The sequence below is a fragment of the Nelusetta ayraudi genome, unplaced genomic scaffold (assembly GCF_046127955.1).
Source record: "Nelusetta ayraudi isolate G7.1 ecotype Tasmania unplaced genomic scaffold, CSIRO-AGI_Nayr_v1 ptg000026l, whole genome shotgun sequence".
NCBI classification, from domain to species: domain Eukaryota; kingdom Metazoa; phylum Chordata; class Actinopteri; order Tetraodontiformes; family Monacanthidae; genus Nelusetta; species Nelusetta ayraudi.
Genome location: NW_027466076.1, coordinates 3,362,501 through 3,383,070, shown reverse-complemented (window position 1 = coordinate 3,383,070; position 20,570 = coordinate 3,362,501). Strand labels below are relative to the sequence as shown.

At 47.0% G+C, this 20,570-nt stretch overlaps 4 protein-coding genes across 8 annotated transcripts in view; 2 read left to right on the top strand and 2 right to left on the bottom strand.

Moving 5' to 3' along the window:
- The first annotated feature begins 129 nt into the window (after positions 1-129).
- Positions 130-5,782, top strand: hdhd2 (haloacid dehalogenase-like hydrolase domain containing 2). Its single transcript, XM_076029083.1, has 10 exons — positions 130-273; positions 1,526-1,635; positions 1,931-2,033; positions 2,266-2,371; positions 2,495-2,579; positions 2,964-3,129; positions 3,507-3,557; positions 3,771-3,834; positions 3,927-4,093; positions 5,022-5,782. The coding sequence occupies exons 2-9, from the start codon at positions 1,535-1,537 to the stop codon at positions 4,028-4,030; spliced, it is 780 nt and encodes a 259-aa protein (XP_075885198.1). The 5' UTR covers positions 130-273; positions 1,526-1,534; the 3' UTR covers positions 4,031-4,093; positions 5,022-5,782.
- On the bottom strand, positions 3,003-10,316 carry katnal2 (katanin p60 subunit A-like 2). 3 transcript variants are annotated; one of them, XM_076029082.1, is made up of 16 exons: positions 10,180-10,316; positions 8,903-9,143; positions 8,747-8,783; positions 8,362-8,464; positions 8,025-8,132; positions 7,852-7,926; positions 7,631-7,708; positions 7,270-7,368; positions 6,612-6,675; positions 6,393-6,511; positions 6,201-6,292; positions 5,862-5,972; positions 5,242-5,413; positions 5,003-5,105; positions 4,666-4,825; positions 3,003-3,143 (listed from the first exon to the last, which is right to left on the bottom strand). In XM_076029082.1, the coding sequence occupies exons 1-15, from the start codon at positions 10,228-10,230 to the stop codon at positions 4,683-4,685; spliced, it is 1,596 nt and encodes a 531-aa protein (XP_075885197.1). In that variant the 5' UTR covers positions 10,231-10,316; the 3' UTR covers positions 3,003-3,143; positions 4,666-4,682. The 3 variants fall into 3 exon arrangements, with proteins under 3 accessions (XP_075885197.1, XP_075885195.1, XP_075885196.1); XM_076029080.1 differs by lacking the exon at positions 10,180-10,316 and adding an exon at positions 9,283-9,440; XM_076029081.1 differs by lacking the exons at positions 3,003-3,143; positions 10,180-10,316 and adding exons at positions 3,372-3,566; positions 9,283-9,440.
- Positions 10,317-12,214: 1,898 nt separating this feature from the next.
- sigmar1 (sigma non-opioid intracellular receptor 1) lies at positions 12,215-15,290 on the bottom strand. The gene is made up of 5 exons (XM_076029079.1): positions 14,991-15,290; positions 14,789-14,840; positions 13,896-14,044; positions 13,516-13,608; positions 12,215-13,426 (listed from the first exon to the last, which is right to left on the bottom strand). The coding sequence occupies exons 1-5, from the start codon at positions 15,133-15,135 to the stop codon at positions 13,197-13,199; spliced, it is 669 nt and encodes a 222-aa protein (XP_075885194.1). The 5' UTR covers positions 15,136-15,290; the 3' UTR covers positions 12,215-13,196.
- Positions 13,915-20,570, top strand: part of galt (galactose-1-phosphate uridylyltransferase) — a 13,070-nt gene continuing 6,414 nt past the window's right edge. Inside the window, exons 1-6 of one of the 3 annotated variants that reach the window (XM_076029076.1) lie at positions 13,915-14,055; positions 16,474-16,643; positions 16,720-16,795; positions 17,005-17,053; positions 18,818-18,947; positions 19,619-19,675. In XM_076029076.1, the coding sequence (XP_075885191.1) occupies positions 16,536-16,643; positions 16,720-16,795; positions 17,005-17,053; positions 18,818-18,947; positions 19,619-19,675 (420 nt within the window). In that variant the 5' untranslated portion in view covers positions 13,915-14,055; positions 16,474-16,535. Of the gene's footprint in view, positions 14,056-15,700; positions 15,984-16,473; positions 16,644-16,719; positions 16,796-17,004; positions 17,054-18,817; positions 18,948-19,618; positions 19,676-20,570 lie in introns of those variants that run through there. The other 2 variants (XM_076029077.1, XM_076029075.1) reach the window with 2 other exon arrangements.

Below are 20,570 nucleotides of genomic sequence, written 5' to 3'. Positions count from 1 at the left end.
GTGTGTGTGTGTGTGTGTGTGTGGGGGGGGGGGGGGGGGGGGGGGGGGGGGTTGAGGGGGAAAACGAGCAAAAGTGCATCGGAAAAGTTGAAGGTGAAGAGTGTTGAAATTGGGACAAACTGCAGATGAGGCAGACTTCTCTGCGGTTTTCTGCAGTTTCCCTTTAGAGGGCGAGCGAGAGACAACGCAGACACGGGATTAAGGCGGCGAAGAAGAAAACTCGCCTGTAAGCGGAAGTAGGAGAGATGTAACTTCTGTTAGCGGCGTTTGCAGGTAAATGTCACCCACCTGTTTGAGTTATTATGGGGGGAAATATGATGATAGAGTTCGTTCACACGCACTTACGGGTCTGGAGATGATTCTTAACGTTTTCGAGCTGAGGGGTCGGTCAGTGAACGCAACACGCCAGGGTTAGCTTGCGTTTGCGGCATGTTAGCCTCTGATTTACTGGGTGGAATATCAGAGTTTTAATCAACTTTCAGGTGCAGGGAATTAAACCTTCATCTATTTAATTTCCTAAAATAAATCAGCAACAAACCGGAAATGCTGCGACGCGTTGACGAACAAAAATCTTGGAAGCTACAAAATTAAAAGAAGAAAAAGAAAAAAACATTTCTAACAAAATTAATTTGTTTGTACACAAAATCACATGAAGATAATTCGGGATAACATTAATGATGTGACGTTCGTTCATATGCAGACATGAGAGTAAACTCACTAAAAACAATAAATAGAGAAGTGAAATCATTAATATCTAGGCTGGGTAAAATATCCTCTACAACCACGTGATCACGCTGCGAGCTGTGTGCGTGTTTCTCCCCCCCTGCAGGAATAAGAAGCATTAATTGTACCCTCGCATCGATAAATACATTAGAAACAATAAATCCAAATCATGTCTAAATAATGACGGATCGCTCTGTCAAAGTGCAACAGTTAATACCCAGAATCCTTCAGGGCTCACATTTAGTGCAGCGGAACGCTGAGTAATCCTCAGGGTTCATCCTGATGAAGCAGGTTTGACGAGGCCGTAATCTCTGATCAACTCTGATTATGGACATTTAATCTCTTTATTTAGGGAGAATGAGCTTTATTTTATTTTGTTTGACTTACTTTTTTTTTCTTCTTCTTTTTTTTTTTTAAACAGAAAATTTGCAACCGCTGAACTGACGTTGCGATTCGCACGGCTCCAAAATTAGCAGAAACTGTTTGACCTTTTTGCCTGTGTTGGCTTTAGTTTAAGTTTTTATTTCATTCATTCATCGAGTTAAAACAAAACAATTAGATGCTAACACAATCATTCCCAACTCCTTGAATGAAAATGAGCAGAAAGAATAATCTTATATTCTACATTCTGCACCTTTACCCAAAGAAATACATTTACAGAGAGCTTAAATTAAAAACTTAAAATAGAAATCTCAACATATGCATACTTATCATGATTGCTTGTAGTCAAAATTTGTTTAGTCATAATTTTCATTATTATTTATTCTATATATATTTTCTGTCTCTCTCTCCTCCTCTGCAGGTCTTGACCATGGCGAGCCGCCGAGCCCTGAAGGCCGTCCTCATCGACCTAAGTGGAACTCTTCACATTGAGGACGTGGCCGTGCCCGGAGCACAGGAAGCCCTCAACAGGTCAGACCTGGCGTCGGGCAAACTACGGCCCGGGGGCCCATATGCTGACCATTAAGTTTTTCAATCCGGCCGGCCAAATTTTGAAGAAATTATATTCTAAAATGTGACAGAGGGGGCCGGAGCAGCAGCAGATGGATGGAGTGTTTTGTTGAGCCACCTCATAGGAGGAAAGAATCTATCATGGGATGTGTTGAAAACATGTTGCTTTAATGTCAGACAGACAGACAGACAGGTTTGGGTTCTGACTGACTTGTTTTTTTGTTTTGTTTTGTTTTGTTTGTTTTTGTGCGTGCAGGTTGCGTCAGGCGCCGCTCGCCATCAAGTTTGTGACCAACACGACGAAGGAGAGCAAGAGGAACCTGCTGGCCCGACTGCAGCGCCTCCGCTTTGACGTGCAGGTGAGATGTCAGAGAGCCGTGTTTAAAAAGAAAAAAAAAAGAAGTCAGTTTTCAGACATAATTTATCTTCATCATTCTTTTGCCTCTTTATTTTAATTATTCCTTTACTTTCGATGCACTTTTCATGACCTATTTTTCTTCTTGATCTCCATCTTCGCCATTGACACCCCCCCCCCCCCACACACACACACCACACCACTGACCTCACAACCTCGTTGACCCCTGACCCCAGGAGTCGGAGATCTTCACGTCCCTGAGCGCCGCCAGGAGCCTGGTGGAGCAGAAAGGACACCGACCGCTGCTGCTGCTGGAGGACAGCTCGCTGGAGGACTTCGAAGGTGTGTGTGTGTGTGTGTGTGTGTGTGTGTGTGTGTGTGTGTGTGTGTGTGTGTGTGTGTGTGTGTGTGTGTGTGTGTGTGTGTGTGGCCTGGCGCTAACCGCCTAATCGACGCCCCCTGCAGGTGTGGACACGTCAGAGCCCAACGCCGTGGTGGTGGGACTCGCTCCTGATCACTTTAACTACCAGACTCTCAACCAGGCCTTCAGGTGCGCAGCTCCACAGAGTGAAGGAGGGAAAAAAACTGACACATGGTCACAGATTTCTATTGATTCAAATTTGAATCTGTTTTATCAAACTGCAGCAGTGGAGACGCAAACGAGTGAATCTGGTCCAGCGAGTTTATTTCGACCTTGTTTTGATTTTTTTTATGGTTTGTGATGTGATGGATCCTGATCCTAATCTTGATCTTCAATCCTCCTCCTCCTCCTCTTGGTCCCGATCGTCTGTCTACCTCCTCCTCCTCTTCCTGGCCCTGATCTTCTGTCTACCTCCTCCTCCTCTTCCTGGTCCTGATCTTCTGTCCTCTTCCTCCTCCTCCTCCTCTTCCTGGCCCTGATCTTCTGTCCACCTCCTCCACCTCCCCCTGGCAGGATGATCCTGGACGGCGCTCCGCTCATCGCCGTCCACAAGGCACGCTACTACCGGCGTGGGGATGGTTTGGCTCTGGGCCCTGGTCCCTTCGTGGCCGGCCTGGAGTTTGCTGCAGAGTGTCGAGCGGTGGTGGTGGGGAAGCCCGAGGAGACCTTCTTCACTCAGGTCGGTCAGAAACTCTGAGGAGCAAATGGGGGGAGAAAAAAAATAATTCTGAATTGATTCATAACCTTCTGGTGGGGAATAAAGAGCGAGCAGCTCAGCCTCCGGTTTTATTTTGTGCAGTTTTTTTGATGTAACAACGTGATTTCTGAGTGTGAACACATGTTGAAGGGTTTTGATTTTTTTAGTAGTTCAGCAGCAGTAGTTTTGTGTAATATAAATAGAAAGTCGTGACCGCAAGAATCGAATCATGAGTCAACCAAAGAGCCACTGGTGTGTGTGTGTGTATATGTGTGTGTCTTCAGCCAGGTGCTGTTGTGTCTTGTGTCTGTGTTTAGAGTTGAATTCATGCTGACGGGTCACTGTGTCTCTTCACTCAGGCTCTGTGTGAGCTGGGATGCCGTCCTGAAGAGGCCGTCATGATCGGAGATGTGAGTCACCTGGGAAAAGCAATTTATGGCCATAGTTTCCTATTGTGAAGTCAAAAATAAAACAAAAAAATGTTTAGAAATAAATAAAACACTTAAAAATGTAAGTAAATACATCAAAAATCGATAAAATAAAACCTAAAAATAGACATAAATAAAATGAAACCTAAAAAATAAAACCTTGAATAACCCCACTCCTCCCCCCACCCTTAACAGGATGCCAGAGATGATGTGGGCGGAGCCCAGAATGCAGGAATGTTGGGGATTCTGGTCCAAACCGGTGAGTCCATAGACATCCAGGGCGTTGGAAGCTGCTCTGCGGTTCCGAACGCCGCCGCCCCCTAACTCCTCCCTCCTCCCCCTCCCTTGCAGGTAAATACCGTCCGGGAGACGAGGGGAAGGTGGAGCCCCGTCCGCACCTGACCTGCAGCAGCTTCCCCGACGCCGTCGACCACATCCTGGCCAACCTGCTGTGAGAGCCGCCTCTGGCGTCGGGACGGCGCCCCCCACAGAGCTGCACCGCACACTGCAGCTTCCCTGTAGGTTCTCACTCAGTCTCTAGCTGCGTATAAAGGAATCTTTGTCTCCATCCTCTTCAAAGTTGGGTCGCGCGGGAGATTTTACATTTCATTTCAATGCAGGCTAGCAGGCTAGCAAACTAACTAGCGCAGATGCTGGAAAAAAAGCTTTTGGCTTCCAGGTGACTTCCACATCATTCGGCCCCCATAGAGCATGTGGGCGTATTGTGACTTCCCATCATGCCTCTGTAACTCCCATGATGCTTCAGAACGAGCTGCGACATCATGCTGGGAATGAAAAACTCTTTTCAAGGGGATTTTCTGGCATTTTTATATTTATTTTTTTTAGAAAGGTTGAAAGTCCAGAACTTAAAAATCTACCATAAATAGATGTGATTATGTGTTTCAGGTCAAAGGTCATCCTGCTTATTTTTGTGTTGCGCTGTAATGGGGAAAAATACTTTTTGGGCCACATTGGGTTTTTTAGCTGCAGTACTTTGAGCGGCCACTGGGGGAAAATAAATCGCAGTACTGTTGCGTTCAGGGTCCCTGAGAGGAGGGAAGGTGGCTTGTGCGTCGATGCTCCTTCTTACTTGTTGCTCCAGCTGGTTCAGACCGACTGGTAGTCTCGCTGCCACGCCGTGTACTTGTCCATGAGGTGGCCGGCCGAGGGCCTGGTGTGGTCCAGGACCTCCAGCACGTCGGCCGTGGTCACCGTCTCCAGGCGGACCGCAGGGACGTCCAGGAAATCTCCTGACGGAAAAACACAGAGAAGATAAAAACCAGGAGGAACAAACAAACTAACAACAACCGTGTGTGTGTGTGTGTGTGTGTGTGTGTGTGTGTGTGTGTGTGTGTGTGTGTGTGTGTGTGTGTGTGTGTGTGTGTGTGTGTGTGTGTGTGTGTGTGTGTGTGTGTGTGTGTGTCCACCCTGCTGGGGCGACTCCAGGAGGTCGAAGATCTTGCGGACCGGCCTCATGGCCGCCTCCCGACACACCAGCCGCACGTCGGAGCCGGAGTATCCGTCCGTCCTCTAGAAGAGAGTCACCTTCATCATCATCATCTTCATCAACATCATCACCACCATCGCCATCATCATCATCATCATCATCATCATCATCATCATCATCATCATCATCATCATCATCATCACCCGAACCCGAACGCACCATTGCCAGGACCTCGTAGTCCAGCTCTGTCCGTAGCTCCACCCCCCCAGTGGGGGCGGAGCTGCTGATGGGTGGCAGCCAATGGGAGATCATGGCCTGACGAGCGGCCGGGGTCGGGAGGTCGACCAGGATCCTCTTCTCCAGCCTCCTCAGCATGGCGTGGTCCAGGTCCCTGGCAGCGGTTGCAATAATAGTCATGAAGATCATAATAATGATGAAGAAAAGTGAAGAGTTTTCTGTCTGTGTTAAATTCTCCTCCAATCAAAGCGTGATACTTCTGAGTAGGCGGGGCTGAAAACCTCACAGTGTAGCTCCATCATGTGCGTGGTTTCAGATATTTGCATCAGTCTAAGAATCCAAGTGCTGATTTGTTTGTGACATAATATGATTCAAAAGTTGTCGGGGTTTTTTTTGTTTGTTTGTTTTTTGCATGCGAGTGACGTCAGCTGACTTTTCAGGTCCACTAGGTGGCGCTAGCTGCCCGCTGACCAGCAGCGTGCAACAGGTGGATGACAAATTGTAAATAAAAACGTCCAAAATACTGAGTGTTTTGTTGTCGCTGATGGGACTGGGATGTGTTGTTGGCGTTGTGTGTGTTTTGTGTGTTGCGTTGTACGGACCAGGGCAGGTTGGAGGCGGCCAACACAAACACCAGGTCGTCTGAGTGGGTCAGTCCGTCCATCTGGATCAGCAGCTCCGTCTTCAGCCGGCGGCTCGATTCGTGCTCCTGCCTGCCACATACATATATGTGTGTATATATACACATACAATAAATATGTGTGTGTGTGTGTGTGTGTATGTATATGTATATATATATGTGTATATATATGTGTGTGTATATATATATGTATATGTATATATATATATATGTATATGTATTTATATATATATATAAATATATATTTAGAGAGAGAGAGAGTGAGTCATTCATTATGTGTATATGTAAATCACTCACTCACCCCAAGCTGTGTCCTCTCTGGCCAATCACAGACTCCAGCTCGTCCAGGAAGATGGTGGAGGGGGCGTGGTAGCGGGCTAGCTCAAACAGGACCTGCACACACACACACAATGAAATATTGTCCAACACCTTGAACTGCGTGTGTGTTTGATGGAGATGGGGAGCGAGAGAGAGTGAGAGGGCGATCACCCACCCGGACCAGCTTCTCCGACTCGCCCCTCCACTTGCTGACGATGGTGGAGGCCGAGATGTTGAAGAAGGTGGTGTTGCACTCGGTGGCCACGGCCTTGGCCAGCAGCGTCTTGCCCGTGCCTGTGTGTGTGTGTGTGTGTGTGTGAGAGAGAGAGAGGTGGAAGTCACTACTAGCAGTGGTGCATGCTGGGAAGGGCTCGACGAGGGGCGAAGGTCCCACCTGGAGGTCCGTAGAGCAGCAGGGCCTTCCAGGGGGACAGGATGCCTGTGAAGAGCTGGGGGTACTGACACGTGCACGCACACACACACACACACACACACACACACACACACACACACACACACACACACACACACACACACACAGCTCAGGTCCTCATCAGCTCATCCAGAGAGACTAACGTGCTTTACATCCCACCCCCCCTCCTCCCTCCAAATGCCAACAAATCACTCTGGATCTGACCTTCTAACCTGCAGAATGAATAATAATGATGATGTCGCCGGGCGCCGGGGATTGTGGGAAGGCGTTATTGAATAAAAAGGCTGGGGAACGGCGTGATGATGGAGGACGGCGAAAATCTGGCCGCGTAAATGTCAACCAGAGGATGCAGACGAGCTGATTGGCTCTCGGCATTTAGCCGCGTGTCCACGCCCTGCTGATGATGATGGAGGTGCGTGTGTGTGTGTGTGTGTGTGTGTGTGTGTGTGTGTGTGTGTGCGCGTGTGTTTATCTATCAACACCTCATTTCACTGCACACACGTGCCGCTTCCTGTCCGTCCGATCAATCTGTAAGATCAAGCCTATAGATCAGGCTTGATGATGTCACCTGACTGGCCCCGCCCCCTTCAGGGTGTTTTGTTTTTTGCAAAGGTGGCACCTTGATGGGATAGACGACCGCCTCCTTGACCAGCCGCTTGGCGTCGTCCAGGCCGATGATGTCGTCCCAGCACACGTTGGGGTTCTGGACGTAGATGTTCTGTTTGGGGGGGGGGGGGGTTAGAATTAAAACCTTGCAAAAATATTACTGATAAAAACAACCTGGACCGCCGCTATCATCCAACCATGCTCGGTCTTTTACTGCCCCCTTGTGGACATCGTTGTTACTACATGAACATCTGATCCCAGGCAGTGGACTGTGATGTTTATAAGTAAAAGAATATGATAGTTTAGATTTAGTTTAGAGATCTAGGTCAGCGGTAAGGTCGTGTGTGTGTGTGTGTGTGTGTGTGTGTGTTCACCGTGCTGATGATGGCAGCCAGCTCACTCATCTCACTGCCCAGGCCACAGAATCCACTCAGAGGCCTCAGCAGCCGCTCCTGCAGGAGGAGGAGGAGGTGGAGGAGGTGGGGGATGAGGAAAAGAAGGAGGTACAGGAGGAGGGGTAGCAGAAGAAGCAGGAGGAGAAGGAGATTATTATTATCATTTTTATTACATATTTATTTATTTATTTATTTATTACCAGGTGTTCCGAGTCGCTGCTTCCTCCTGCGACAACGTCGTGCGTCAAACGCCTGCCGTCGCCCGACGACGCGCTCTGCGACAGGAAGAAGAAGAATCAATCTGTGGTGGGAAATACCGTCTGACCCCTGACCCCTGACCCCTGAGGCCCGCAGCAGAGACTCATCACGGTACCTTCCTGCTGGCCGGCACCGCCGCCTCTCCGCAGGCCAGCGACCTGATGGGGGCGACTGTGAGTCCGAAGGTGGGCAACTCTGGAGCTCCTCCCGGCCCGGTGCTCTCCTGGGCGGGGGTCAGAGGTCAGCTGGAGGTCAGTGGTCAACATTGATATTTATTGAAAAAAATCTTCCTCCAGATAAAACAGAGAACCTTTTTATATGGACCATAAAGAAGCTTTGAATGTGGGTCATTCAGGTCCTGATTGACAGTCGCTCAGCGTATTGCACAGGAGAGTGGCAGTGTTTTTACGTGGTGTGTATCTGTGTGTGTGTGTGTGTGTATGAGGGCGTACGTGTGTGTGTGGGCCGCCCGTCGTCCTCTTGGTTCCTCTGTCAGGCGGCGGAGGGCTGGTCTGGCGGGGGGGGATCTTGGGGAGGTGCTTCACTGAGAGAACCCTGGGACAGGAACACACACACACACACACACACACACACACACACAGAGTTTTTTTCTGTTTTTTCATTATTATTAATAATAATAATAATAATAATAATAATAATAATAATAATAATAATAATAATAATAATGATAATATAGTATTTTATCTTACATGTACATGTAAAGACATATGACAGTTTTTGTCTACTACGACTACTACGACTACTACTACTATTACTACTACTACTACTACTACTACTACTACTACTGCTACTGCTACGACTGATAGACAGACTCACCTCCTGGCTCCAGCGCTCCTGCTGTGTCTCTCCTCATCTTGATGACCACAAACACAACACAACACAACAAAAACACTCTTCAGTCCAAACTGAGCCCAGGGGAGGCTGTGGGTGGGTGAGTCACTGGGTGGGTGGGTCAGTGGGTGCTGCACTCACCGGAGCCCTCGGTGGCCTTGCGGATGAACTTGGGGTACTTGCTGTGCTTGCAGTAGTGGTAGCTCTCGTACTCGCACAGCACCACCTCCAGGTCCACGTTGTCGCAGGCCTGGAACCTCCGCAGGGAGCCGCCCGTCTCCTGGTCCAGAGCCACGGCCGCCGCCACGTAGCCGCACTCCAGCAGGTGGTGCTGGATGAGCACCAGCAGGCTCCTTTTCCTCAGCTCGGTGCGCCGCTCGTCCTGCAGGGTGACGACACCACAGGGGGTGGGGGGGTGGGGGGGGAGAAGGTCAGACTGACTAACTCACCTAGTAACTCACTGACTTACTGACTCACTCACTGACTCACTCACTGACTCACTCACTGACTCTCTCACTCACCGCCTCGCGGACCTGGTGGTAGATCTTCAGGGACTGATAGGACAGTTCCATCATGGCACTGAATTCATTGAATTCATGGGGTGACTTTTTTCTTCTGAATTCATTTTAAGAAGCTACAACAACCAATCGCGATGTTCCATTCAGAGCCCCACCTTTTTTTTTTTCTTTTTCTAATTGCCAACATTAAGCATTGACGGGCAGGGCGACATGAAAGAACAGACATCAAAGTTGAGACTTCAAAGTGGACTAGCTGTCTCTGCTTAGTAAATCAGACTGTAAACGCATCTTTCAAATAGACGTGTGATGCTAACGATAAAATGTAAGTAACTGAACTGTGATGTGCCACTGTTGCCTCTGACATATGCAGCTAGATCCCCACTATAAATAATTACATGTGAGGTAGGATGCCATGACCCCTGTGCCATGCACTTGAACGCATCATTTGAGGCCTAAACGCGGTGCTGAAATGTTTTGACTTCTTTATTCAAGTGCCGTGCAGTTGTAGATGTTACGTGTCCACGCGTGTGAAATATCGACGTAATTCAATACTTCCATGAGTGTATAATATACAGATGTTGTAGTTTTTCCAATACCCAATAGGGGGCGACAGAATACCGAGCGGTTGATTTCCGTATCCAGGCAACCATCGACGCCAACAACCTCTGAATACAAACATGGTTATTAAATTGTTATTTAAAAAAAAATATATATATATATTACATCCTCGCTCATCTGCTTGAGGTGTAGGTGCGTATGTAGTTAAATATAGAAGGAGTGAGAAAGACCACCGAAGCGTGGGAAAAGTCTAGAAAGCGTCCAAAGCAGCTCACATTAGCATCACAAAGCTAACAAAAGTTGTCGCCAACAAACAGAAACTCGCCCTGCTGAGCCACTCACCGCTTCGCGGGCCTGGTGGTAGATCTTCATGGACTGGTATGAAAGTTCCATCCGGTCGCAGGTTGAAGAAAACCGCTGCAAACTGCCGCTGGCGTTGCTGGTGGTGGTGGGTGGGGTCTGTTAGCGTACGTCACTTTCGGGCCACCGTAGTTGCAGGTTTTCGCGGTGGTGCCTAAGTTGTTGTTATTAATGTTTTGATGTATTTTACTGTACTTAAAGTTCACTTGAAAAAAATGAAATGCATGAGAAGGCGTGTGTCCAAACTTTTGACTCGTAAACTTAGTTAACTCATCCTAAAGTTGTTTTTTTGTGACGTTTTGTGAGTATTTGCAGTGCTGTGTCGCGTGAATTATCTCAGAGAATTCCATGCAAGTGATTTTTCCATAAATACCACATTGTAGCCACATTGTTGCACTTGAATAAAGATTTTTTTGATCTTAAAGAATGGACAGTTTTTCTCACTAGTTAGAATAGAATAAACCTTCATTAGTCAACAAATAGCAGCAGCAAAGATTAAGGATAAATATTATTCTTGAACAAATTAACTTAATTGAGCAAACTGAGAAGTGCCCCCAAAAAATGTTCTATCATCAAGTTTATATTTGGACTCATTTTCAGTTTCTCTCTATTGTGTGTGCAATAGTAATATTATAATAAATTGTTGTCATATATAGCATTCTAATATTGCCATTTAACCTTCTTCCGGTCTAAATCTGAATGTTCTCATTCATTCTCGTTGATTTTTTTTTCTGTGTGTGTGTGTGTGTGTGTGTGTGTGTGTGTGTGTGTGTGTGTGTGTGTGTGTGCGTGTGTGTGTGTGTGTGTGCTAGAGAGACTGAGAGCCGCTGCTGCCTCCTCGGGGGAGGAGTCATTAGTCAGAGAGGTCGGCGTCTGTCCCATTAAGGCGTGACCCCACGCCTTGGTGGTGGTGGTGGTGGGGTGACCTGGTATTTCAGCGCCGCCTTCGATTTTGGAATACATCTCCTTTAGACGGCTTAAAGAGGAGCGGCCCTGTTTGTCCCGCCTGACACATAATCCATATGTGAGATAATAATGCAACCGGCCGGGAGATTAGTGAGATGGACACGGGGTGGGGGTGGAGGTGGGGGGGGGGGGGGGGGGCACAGTATGCACACCTGCATCCTGATGACATTTACGCGCTAAGTGAGGATGGATGCAGCCGTCCATCCGTCCCTCCGTCCTGCTGCCCCTCCCTCCGCCTCCGTTTTATTGGACGCCCTTATGGGATCATCCTGTCTGTGTGTTTACTAAACGAGATGAATCGCTCCAACAAAACGACACTGCACGTTTCCTCTGAGTAGGAAATGTGGATCAGGACCTCCTACCCCCCTAAAAAAAAGCCCACCAGAAAACCTCATTCATTCACTCACTCACTCATTCTCTCACCCATCCTCTGACTCACTCAATCATCCACTCACCAACTGACTCACTGACTCCAAATCACTCAGTCACTCACTCACAATATCTCACTGATATGTGATGCAATGTGACACGTGACAAATAGAAATCTTTGAAAGCTTGCTACTTCAAACTGGATCGATTGCAGCTGACACTTGTTTTTTTTCCCCAGCAACAATATTGCATCTACAGGTGCTACCCGAAATATTAGAATATCAAGTAAAAGTTGTTTTATTTTGGCAATTTCACATAAAAGATGAAACCAACAAAGTTTATTGAGCCATTACACGCAAATTGACATCTCAAGCAGTTCCTTGTTGTAACTTTGCTGATTTTCATAAAGATTTGACTTTATGCAACAATCAAATTTTCAGAATTTTTGAATTTGAGTTTTTTTTTTAAGCTGGATGACTTGATCAGAAAAATCCAAAGAAATAAAAACTTGAAATATATTGATTTATTCCTTTATATATGTCACATTCACCTTTTTAAGTTGAACTGCAGAAATACAACAACCTTTTCAGGATATTCTAATTTTCTGGGTAGTACCTGTAGATCATCTGAACCTGTGTAATTCCCCTGGTAAAATCACCTGACACTCGGGAGTCGCCGCACATCCAATCACAACATCAGAACTTTTATTGACGATGGGGCAGGTCACAGCACACAGACAAGGCAACACATAATGCTGACATCCGTTTGTCCGTCCGTCCGTCCATGCAACTCTCAGCTCCTCGGGTTTTTCCATAGGCCTTCGGGAACCAACGTGGAAAAATAAAATCTCGACATTTCTTTTTAATCCGCACATTTCAGAGTTTTTCAATAGTCTATAAAAAAAAAGACGGATGCAAATTCATCCCGTCACTTAGTGATTTAACCTTCATTATGCATTGTTACAAAGGCTTTAATTAACCTCAACAGCTGCTTAAGATGCCAGAAAAAAAAATGGCACTAAATGTGCAGTCTGACCGACTGTCAAGAGCTCTTTGCTTTTCTTTGGATCAGACGCTAATAACTTACAACTGCGGCTTTTGCCAGACTTGTTCAAATTTTTTTCTTTTTTTGAAATTGACTCAAAGGCAAATTTTGGATCTTTGAACAATGCTTATCCCCCCCCACCCAAGAAAAAAAAAACTTAATTAAAGATCAGTCATTTCAGCGCTGAAGGGAAGTGATTAACAGGGGGAGAAAATCTTTTGATGATCAACACTTGGACTCGTCAGCTGTTTCACTGTGAACATCTTTTTAATGGCTGAACAAAGAGGAGAATCCATTTCATGTGAGCCCATCTCGTCATTTGACCCCCGATTCACCCCGAGACTCGATTGTCCTTGAATTAAATCTGTCTTTTGCTTTTGATGACAACGATGAAGGTGCTAAAAGCTTCACGGCTGACAGCGGAACTACTTAAAAAAAAAAAAAAATCTGTACATTCCAAAAAACTTGACGTTTAATATTCAGGTTTCTTCCAAACAGATCTGCTTCTGGCGCCACTTTCTCGGAGAAAAAGCGTCGCCACTTGAAAACATGAAATCAGTCACGATTGAGAGACGCAGAGTCTCCGGCGGGACGGTTGGTTCGAGCTCCGACTCTGCGCTTCAGAGGAGGCCGGCCTCGGCCAGCAGGGTGCCCGCCTCCAGCAGCAGACCCTTGCAGTAGACGCGGAAGGTGTAGAAGACGGTGAGGAAGTCGTGCGTGCTGAAGAGCGAGTCGGCCAGGGCGAAGCCCAGCGTGGAGGGGATGAAGCCTCGGCCGTACTCCACCATCCAGGTGCCGGCGCTCCACTGCACCGAGGTGGCCTCGCCCACCCGGTGCACGATGGTGTCACCTGGGGAGAGGGAGAGAGGAGGAGGAGTGAGGTTAGTGAGTTAATCCATGGGTGAAACCTGTTCCAGTGCAGGACGAGCAGGAAGTCACCTGGGTAGAAGACTTCACTCTTGGTTGTCCCCTCCTTCCACTGCCTGAAGGTGCCGGAGATGATGGTGTCGGAGATCTCGGCCCAGTAGCGACCTGGTGGTGGTGGTGGTGGAGGAGGAGGAGGAGGTGGGGGGGGGAGGAGAAGGAGGGGGGAAAGTTTTAATTATATGTTATAGGTAGTTTTGAGGCCTTCAGTGGGAAACTGCAATGTCAATCGTCACGAGAAAAACAAAAGACATTAAATTCATAGGGTGTGTCCAAAAACACGTGTGTATTTCATTAACCGCATTAATTACAAATAATTCTCCGCCACAGGAGACTTCCAGCAACGCTACGCAACGTTGCAGCCGCTGCTGGTCACCTGTAGGGGGCCTCCTCACCTGAGTGTCCTCCTGTGTTAACGGCGGTGCCGAACAGCAGCACGTACTCTGTGAGCGAGGCGTGCAGCAGACACATGGAGCCCATCCAGCCGCCGGCGTTCACAAACACCCACTGCAGGTCCTCGTCCGGCAGGATGCGTCCGGGGTACCTGGGCGACAGGTTGGTGGATAACTGACCGGAACCAACTGTGACATTCTCTCCACTTTGCATTGCTTTCTTACTCACTATTCAATCTGCATGACGATATTTATTGACAGAAATTCAGCTACTCACCAACAAATGCTGTTGTGGAACAACAATGACAATAAACGCTCGCTGTTTGAGAGTCGGCCACTGCTTTGGTGCTGTTTCAGAGAATTTATTTGTGTGTTTGCGCCACATTTTGCACTTGATTGCTGAAACTTTATTTTTTATTTATTTATTTTTTATTTTAACACATTTGTCTTGTGACTGCTGTACATCAGTTAAAGTCCAGCTGTAGATGACCGTTGCATATCTTGTGTTGCTTACAATACATTTAGACAATTTCATCATCAGTCTTTCATGACCCGTGTGTATGTGGATGCACTCTACTTCATGCATTTCTGAGCATGGTGGTTCTTGTTTTGTGTCGTTTTGAAGCAGCTGATGGCGAAGTTTTAAATTTTGACCCCACTGTGTGTTGTTTGAGTTGGACAACCCTGACCTAGAACAAACTAGACGACACCACTGGATCTGGGTCACATGGGACAGCTGAAACGTATTAGGTGTGGCAGTAAAGGAACAGAAAAGGGGGAGGAGTCAAGGCTCCTCACAGAAACAAGAGAGACACCCAAATAATGAATGTATGTATAAATGAATGAATGAATGAGTGAAACTATCGCCCACTCACTAATAACAACTACTGACTCACCTCTTTCGTAGCTCCACCACCACTTTAGAGAAGGCCTGTTCGTGATCCTGCCCTGAGGAGACACACACACACACACACACACACACACACACACACACACACACACACACACACACACACACACACGGAGATGGGCAACTTCCGGTCATAACACTCACACAGTCCAATCAGCTTCGGCCTAGACAGCCACTCACTCACTCACCTGCGTACTGCTTGGCCAGTCTGGCGATGTCTCCCTGGTCGAACACGTACCGCTTGTGCTGCAGCCAGTGCCGCAGCAGCAGCACCAGCAGGACGGTGGCCGCCAGCAGCGCCAGCAGCTTCGCGGCGATCCGAAACACCGACATGATGACAACGACGAGGGCCGCGGCGGGGGAGAGCGGGAACCGGCGCGGCGCGGCGCGGGCAGAGCCTACGGCGCGTGGATCAGTTCGAGAGCACACGCGAGGCTCTCAGGCGAGGGGGGCAAGAGGAGGCTCGCGACATGCCATCGGCCGAGGGGGCGTGGCGCGGCTACTTCCGGGTCGGCTCAGGGGCTGCTCAGCCAATCGGCGAGCAACTCCAACGTTGTCGGCCCAATAGGGTGAAATCACTTCAAGAGGCTTGTAGGGTTGCCAGGCATGTGGCAAAAACCCTCATTTTGGTTTTAAGAGTTGTTGCTGAAGTCAACGCAAAAAACAACAACAATACAAAACAACAAGCAACAAGTGTGCACACATTTTGATCGGTTGCTTAACCGGAACTTTGATCTGGTTAATAATACATTTAAAAAGAAAACAACAATAATAAACCAATTAAGTCAAAATAATATACTTCAATGAACGTCCTGTCCTAACGCTGCAAAATAGTAGCAGAGCATTCTGGGATTTGTAGTGTTCGCGATTAGATGTGCTGTACAATAGCGGCGGCCCAGCAGCTCTCGTCGTGATTTTGCATCGCTTCGCGGGCCAAGTATAATGACACTGCGGGCCAAATGTGGCCCGCGGGCCAGAGTTTGACACCTATGTTTGATTAGTTTGCCGTGTCACGTGGCTTGCGTCCCACCGGAGCATGTTTGAATCGCGTGACCATAACAGGAAGTTGTGCAGCTAGCAGCTGTTAGCTGAAGTTGTGCAGAACTTTTGCGAGTTTTGTTTGAAAACAGAGGCGGCGGGCAGCATGAGCAGCGACACACCAGCCGGGTTTGACCCGAAAGGTACGAAGGCTTCATGTCCGAACCGTGGTGGTGTTTTAAAAACGGACCTGTACGGTGAAAATTATAATGAATTACTTCAAATAACGACAGAAACAACACACGTGTGGAGAGTGTTTACTACACTATTTACTTTTTTTGGGGGGGGCGGGGGGTCAATCCACTTTCTATGAACTGTTTGCTGCGGACTGCAGATGGCTGATGATGAGCTGTGAAACTGAATTTCCTTTGGGATTTATAAAGTCTGTTCTGTCTATCCATCTAAACTTGTATTTTAACTTGTAACTTTGTATTTTTGTATAATTGTAAAACTTATATTTAACTGCTACTTACAACTTTTTTTAAATTCTGTTTTTTTTTTTTTTTTTTTACACTTTCTTTATTCCTCTACGTACAATCACATCGGGCCACACCAACATTTCACTGCCATGTAACGTGATGTGACAAATAAAATCTTCTATCTATCTATCTATCTATCTATCTATCTATCTAGAGCACCAGCACCTGCGCTACAACCCCCTGAGGGACTCCTGGGTGCTGGTGTCGGCCCACCGCATGAAGAGACCCTGGGCGGGTCAGGTGGAGAAGCCGGCCCAGGAACACGTGCCCCGGTACGACGCCGACAACCCGCTGTGTCCCGGCAACACGCGCGCCAGTGGCCAGGTAGGCTCAGGTGTGAACCGTGCGTGTTTGTGTGTGTGATTCGTCCTTCATCGCCTCTCCTCCTGCTTCCTCCCAGGTGAACTCGGACTATGCCAGCACCTTCGTGTTTGACAACGACTTCCCAGCCCTCCAGCCTGATGCTCCGGATCCGGGTCAGTATTTCCCAGAGTTGCACCTTCCAGAATGTGTTCAAGGCATCTGTCAACAACATTCACGCAAACTGTTTGGTTTGGTGTTTGTCGCTGTTTCTCGGCTGCTCCAGCTGCTTCCCCTATTTGCTCTTCCTCATATTTGTCAATCTCTTTTTTCAGCATTTTATTTTATTTTTTTCATTTATTATCCTTTGTGATTGTGCCTTCAGGTTCTGATCAGCATCCACTGTTCCAGTCCAAGGCTGCTCGGGGAGTCTGGTAAGAACAACAACTGTGCACCTCTAATTGTTTGCTGGTTTAGATTGATGTGTTTCCTGTGTGTTCCTATTGATAAAGGGGGTTGATTTCAATCAATCAAACGCTATTGTGCCTTCACCAGCATCCCGGAAGAGTGCAATATCGGATATAGAACCAGAGCCCTGATTAAGATGCAGCCCTGGTTATCATTCCATTAATGTTATGCGTAATTGGGTCCAAACTGAAGAAGACGATCAGTCACGCTGAGGAAACTCTGATTCATCAGCATAATCAGCTATTAGGAGGTTGAGGCTAATTGCTGCTAATCAGAACGCGGCACACCACCTGTTTCTGCAGAACGCCTTGAACTGTGCACAACAACAACGACAACAGCAATAATAAAAAAAAAACCCCACACAAATCAACAGGAGCTGACTGCGTTTGTGCCTGCGCTTCCTCTGTGGTACCAGCAGGGGGAGATGTTTCCACACGCTAAAAGGAGGAGAAGGCGCATGAACGGCGTCTGTAAACCCGACAAATCAACGGTCGTCAAAAATAAATAAATAATGCACCTGAGTATTCTGGATGTCACGTGTCATGGCTGCAGCCCTTCCATCCAAAGTAAAATCAACAACAAAAAACTGTTTTTGTTTTGTTTTTTAAACATTTTTCCCAAATCCTGGGATTTAGACGATTCCACAGAGGCTCAAAGTGTGTGTGTGTGTGTGTGTGTGTGTGTGTGTGTGTGTGTGTGTGTGTGTGTGTGTGTGTGTGTGTGTGTGTGTGTGTGTTTACAGTGCTTGTTGTGTGTCCTGCTGTGGATCCATTGCGGGCGGCACCACTTATTGGCCCAAAGCAACACCCAGAGAGCCAATTAGAGGGGAAAGTGGAGGAGAAATGGGATTTGGGGCTGGATTTGGATCGTTGTGAGACGGAAGAGCGCGAGAGTCTCCTAACGATTAAAGTCTTGGCCTCAGTTGTTCATCGTCCGACAACAACGAAATAACCCACAACAGGCTCGCGGCAAAAGAGAACTGACTGACTTGACGGGCTTATTTAAAATAGGGTTAAAAAAAATAGGGTTAAAAAATAGAGTTAATGTATGGTGGTGTTTTTGTTTTGTTTTTTCTGCTCTGTTAAAAAATATGCCGTGAGCTGCCAAAATTCATCAGAAAAATTATGAAATATTCATACATTTGCCTCCGCAGAACAGAGACGGAAACACCGCAAACGCTGTCATGCCAGAACACAACTTCACTCGATCCCACACACAACACACACACACACACACCTACAGACTCACTCACTCACTGCCAGCTTGTAAAGCACTCATTAACAATTTATTAAAAATAGCTCTCGTCCACAGCGAGTCCGGATATTATTATTATTGATGCTTCTGCTGTTGCCGCTCCAGGGCCGAGTCTCTCTGTCCGTCTCCAAACTTCCCCATCAATAATGTGTTCCAATATCAATAATCTTCTTCGAACTACCGAGAAGCCGGCGTGCTTCTCCTGAAAATATTTGTTGAAATATTAAAAGTGGTACGGTTAGGCAACGCCAAAAATAAATAAAGAAGAAACGCTGAAAGAGTTCAACAGCAACGCTGAATTTCTTGCTCTGTGGTTTTTTTAAGTGACGGCAGAATTGACAGAACTCGTCCGTCGCCCCCTGGTGGTGGCTTGCCGCAAACCTGCCCCCCCATTCAAGTTTAAATGCAGATTTGTGGCAGTCTTTGATTTATTCACTGAAGACAAAGTTGACGCGGCGCCCCCTGCTGTCTCCCAGTAAGGTCATGTGTTTCCACCCATGGTCCGACGTCACGCTGCCGCTGATGAAGAAGCACGAGGTCGTCAAGGTGATTGACAAGTGGGCGGAGCTTGTCCAGGACCTCGGTGCCGTCTACCCCTGGGTCCAGGTAAGGCACGCCCACACATGCGCGCACACACACACACACACACACACACACACACACGCTCACACCTGCTCCCATCACTCTGTTTCCAAGCCGTCGCTGCAGTTTTTCATTTTAATGTTCTTCTATTGGCCGGGATAAAAGTTTAATGATGCCTCTGGGCCACTGAGCAAACACAAACAGCCGCAGCAGCAGCAGCAGCCGACGAGGATATGAATAAGTTTGCAGGTAGTTCTTTGCACACCGAGACCATTAAAGCAAATCAAGATGCAGAGTGTTTTGTCTGACGGATGAAGCCGTACGAGGTTAATGTTCTTATTTATCGCTCGGTGTAATGAAGAAGGAAGGAAGGAAGGATGGAAAACCTCTCTCGCTCCACCTTCCCTCTCAGTGGAAGTAGTTTGATGGATCAGCTTGTTTCTGCCTCACTCTGTCTGGACTCTGACCTTTAACCTCACTGCTGCTTTGTTTTATTTGCATGCATCGACCTTTTAGAAGGTTTTGACTGGACCGGTTAAAAAAAAAAAGAAAACGCACACACGCACACACACACACACACACACACACACACACACACACACACACACACACACACACACACACACACACCGCTTCTCTTTACCTTGTTGCTGAAATGAAAGAGTTTTTTGTTTTTTTTTACTCCCTGCTTTCAGATCTTTGAGAATAAAGGCGCCATGATGGGATGTTCCAACCCGCATCCTCACTGCCAGGTAGAAAAAACACAGGCCACAATTGGAGTATGTAAAATGCCCCAGTATCCAGTTAGCCCCTCCCAGTATCCCAGTGACTCTTCCCAGTACCCCAGTGACCCCCTCCAGTGAGTCAACCTTAAGAAAAAGGAAAAAAAATCAAAAAAATCAATCTTTGTCTTCCTGCCAATGGAACAAATTCAGCAGAATCTGTTTTGCAGTCTCCAGACGGCCTGCAGGGGGCAGTACGTGACCTCAGAGACTCAAAGTTGAGACAGAAAGTCGATGCTTCTGAACTGACGAGTTTCACGACTTCTTCTTGTTCTTCTTCTTGTTCTTCTTCTTCTTCTTCTTCTTCACCGTCTTCATCTTGTTCTTGTTCTTGTTCTTGTTCTTCTTCATCTTGTTCTTCTTCTTCTTCTTCTTCTTCTTCTTCTTCTTCTTCTTCTTCTTCTTCACCGTCTTCATCTTGTTCTTGTTCTTGTTCTTCTTCTTCTTCATCTTCTTCTTCTTCTTCTTCTTGTTCTTCTTGTTCTTCACCACCTTCTTCTTCTTCACCTTACCAGAACTTTTTGAAAAACTCCAGCTGCACGACTTTGAGCAGAAACCTTCTAATTGGAAGCGGTTTTAAAACCTTCTGATTATGTAATCAGGTACTGCGAAAAAAGCTGCAGTCTGTTTGAAAATGTTTTAATATATTTATAAAACAAAAAAAGAAAAATCAAACCGTCGCATCTTTGATGGAGCGGTTTGAAAAGTTTAAGTTTCCTCCGTCTTCCTGCTGTGCAACATCTTCGTCTCGCAAAACATCAAAGAACATCCACCCTAAAAACACACATGCACACACACACACACACACACACACACATGCACACTGTAGTGTAAGATGTGCGTGTGTGTGTGTTTGTGGAGACGG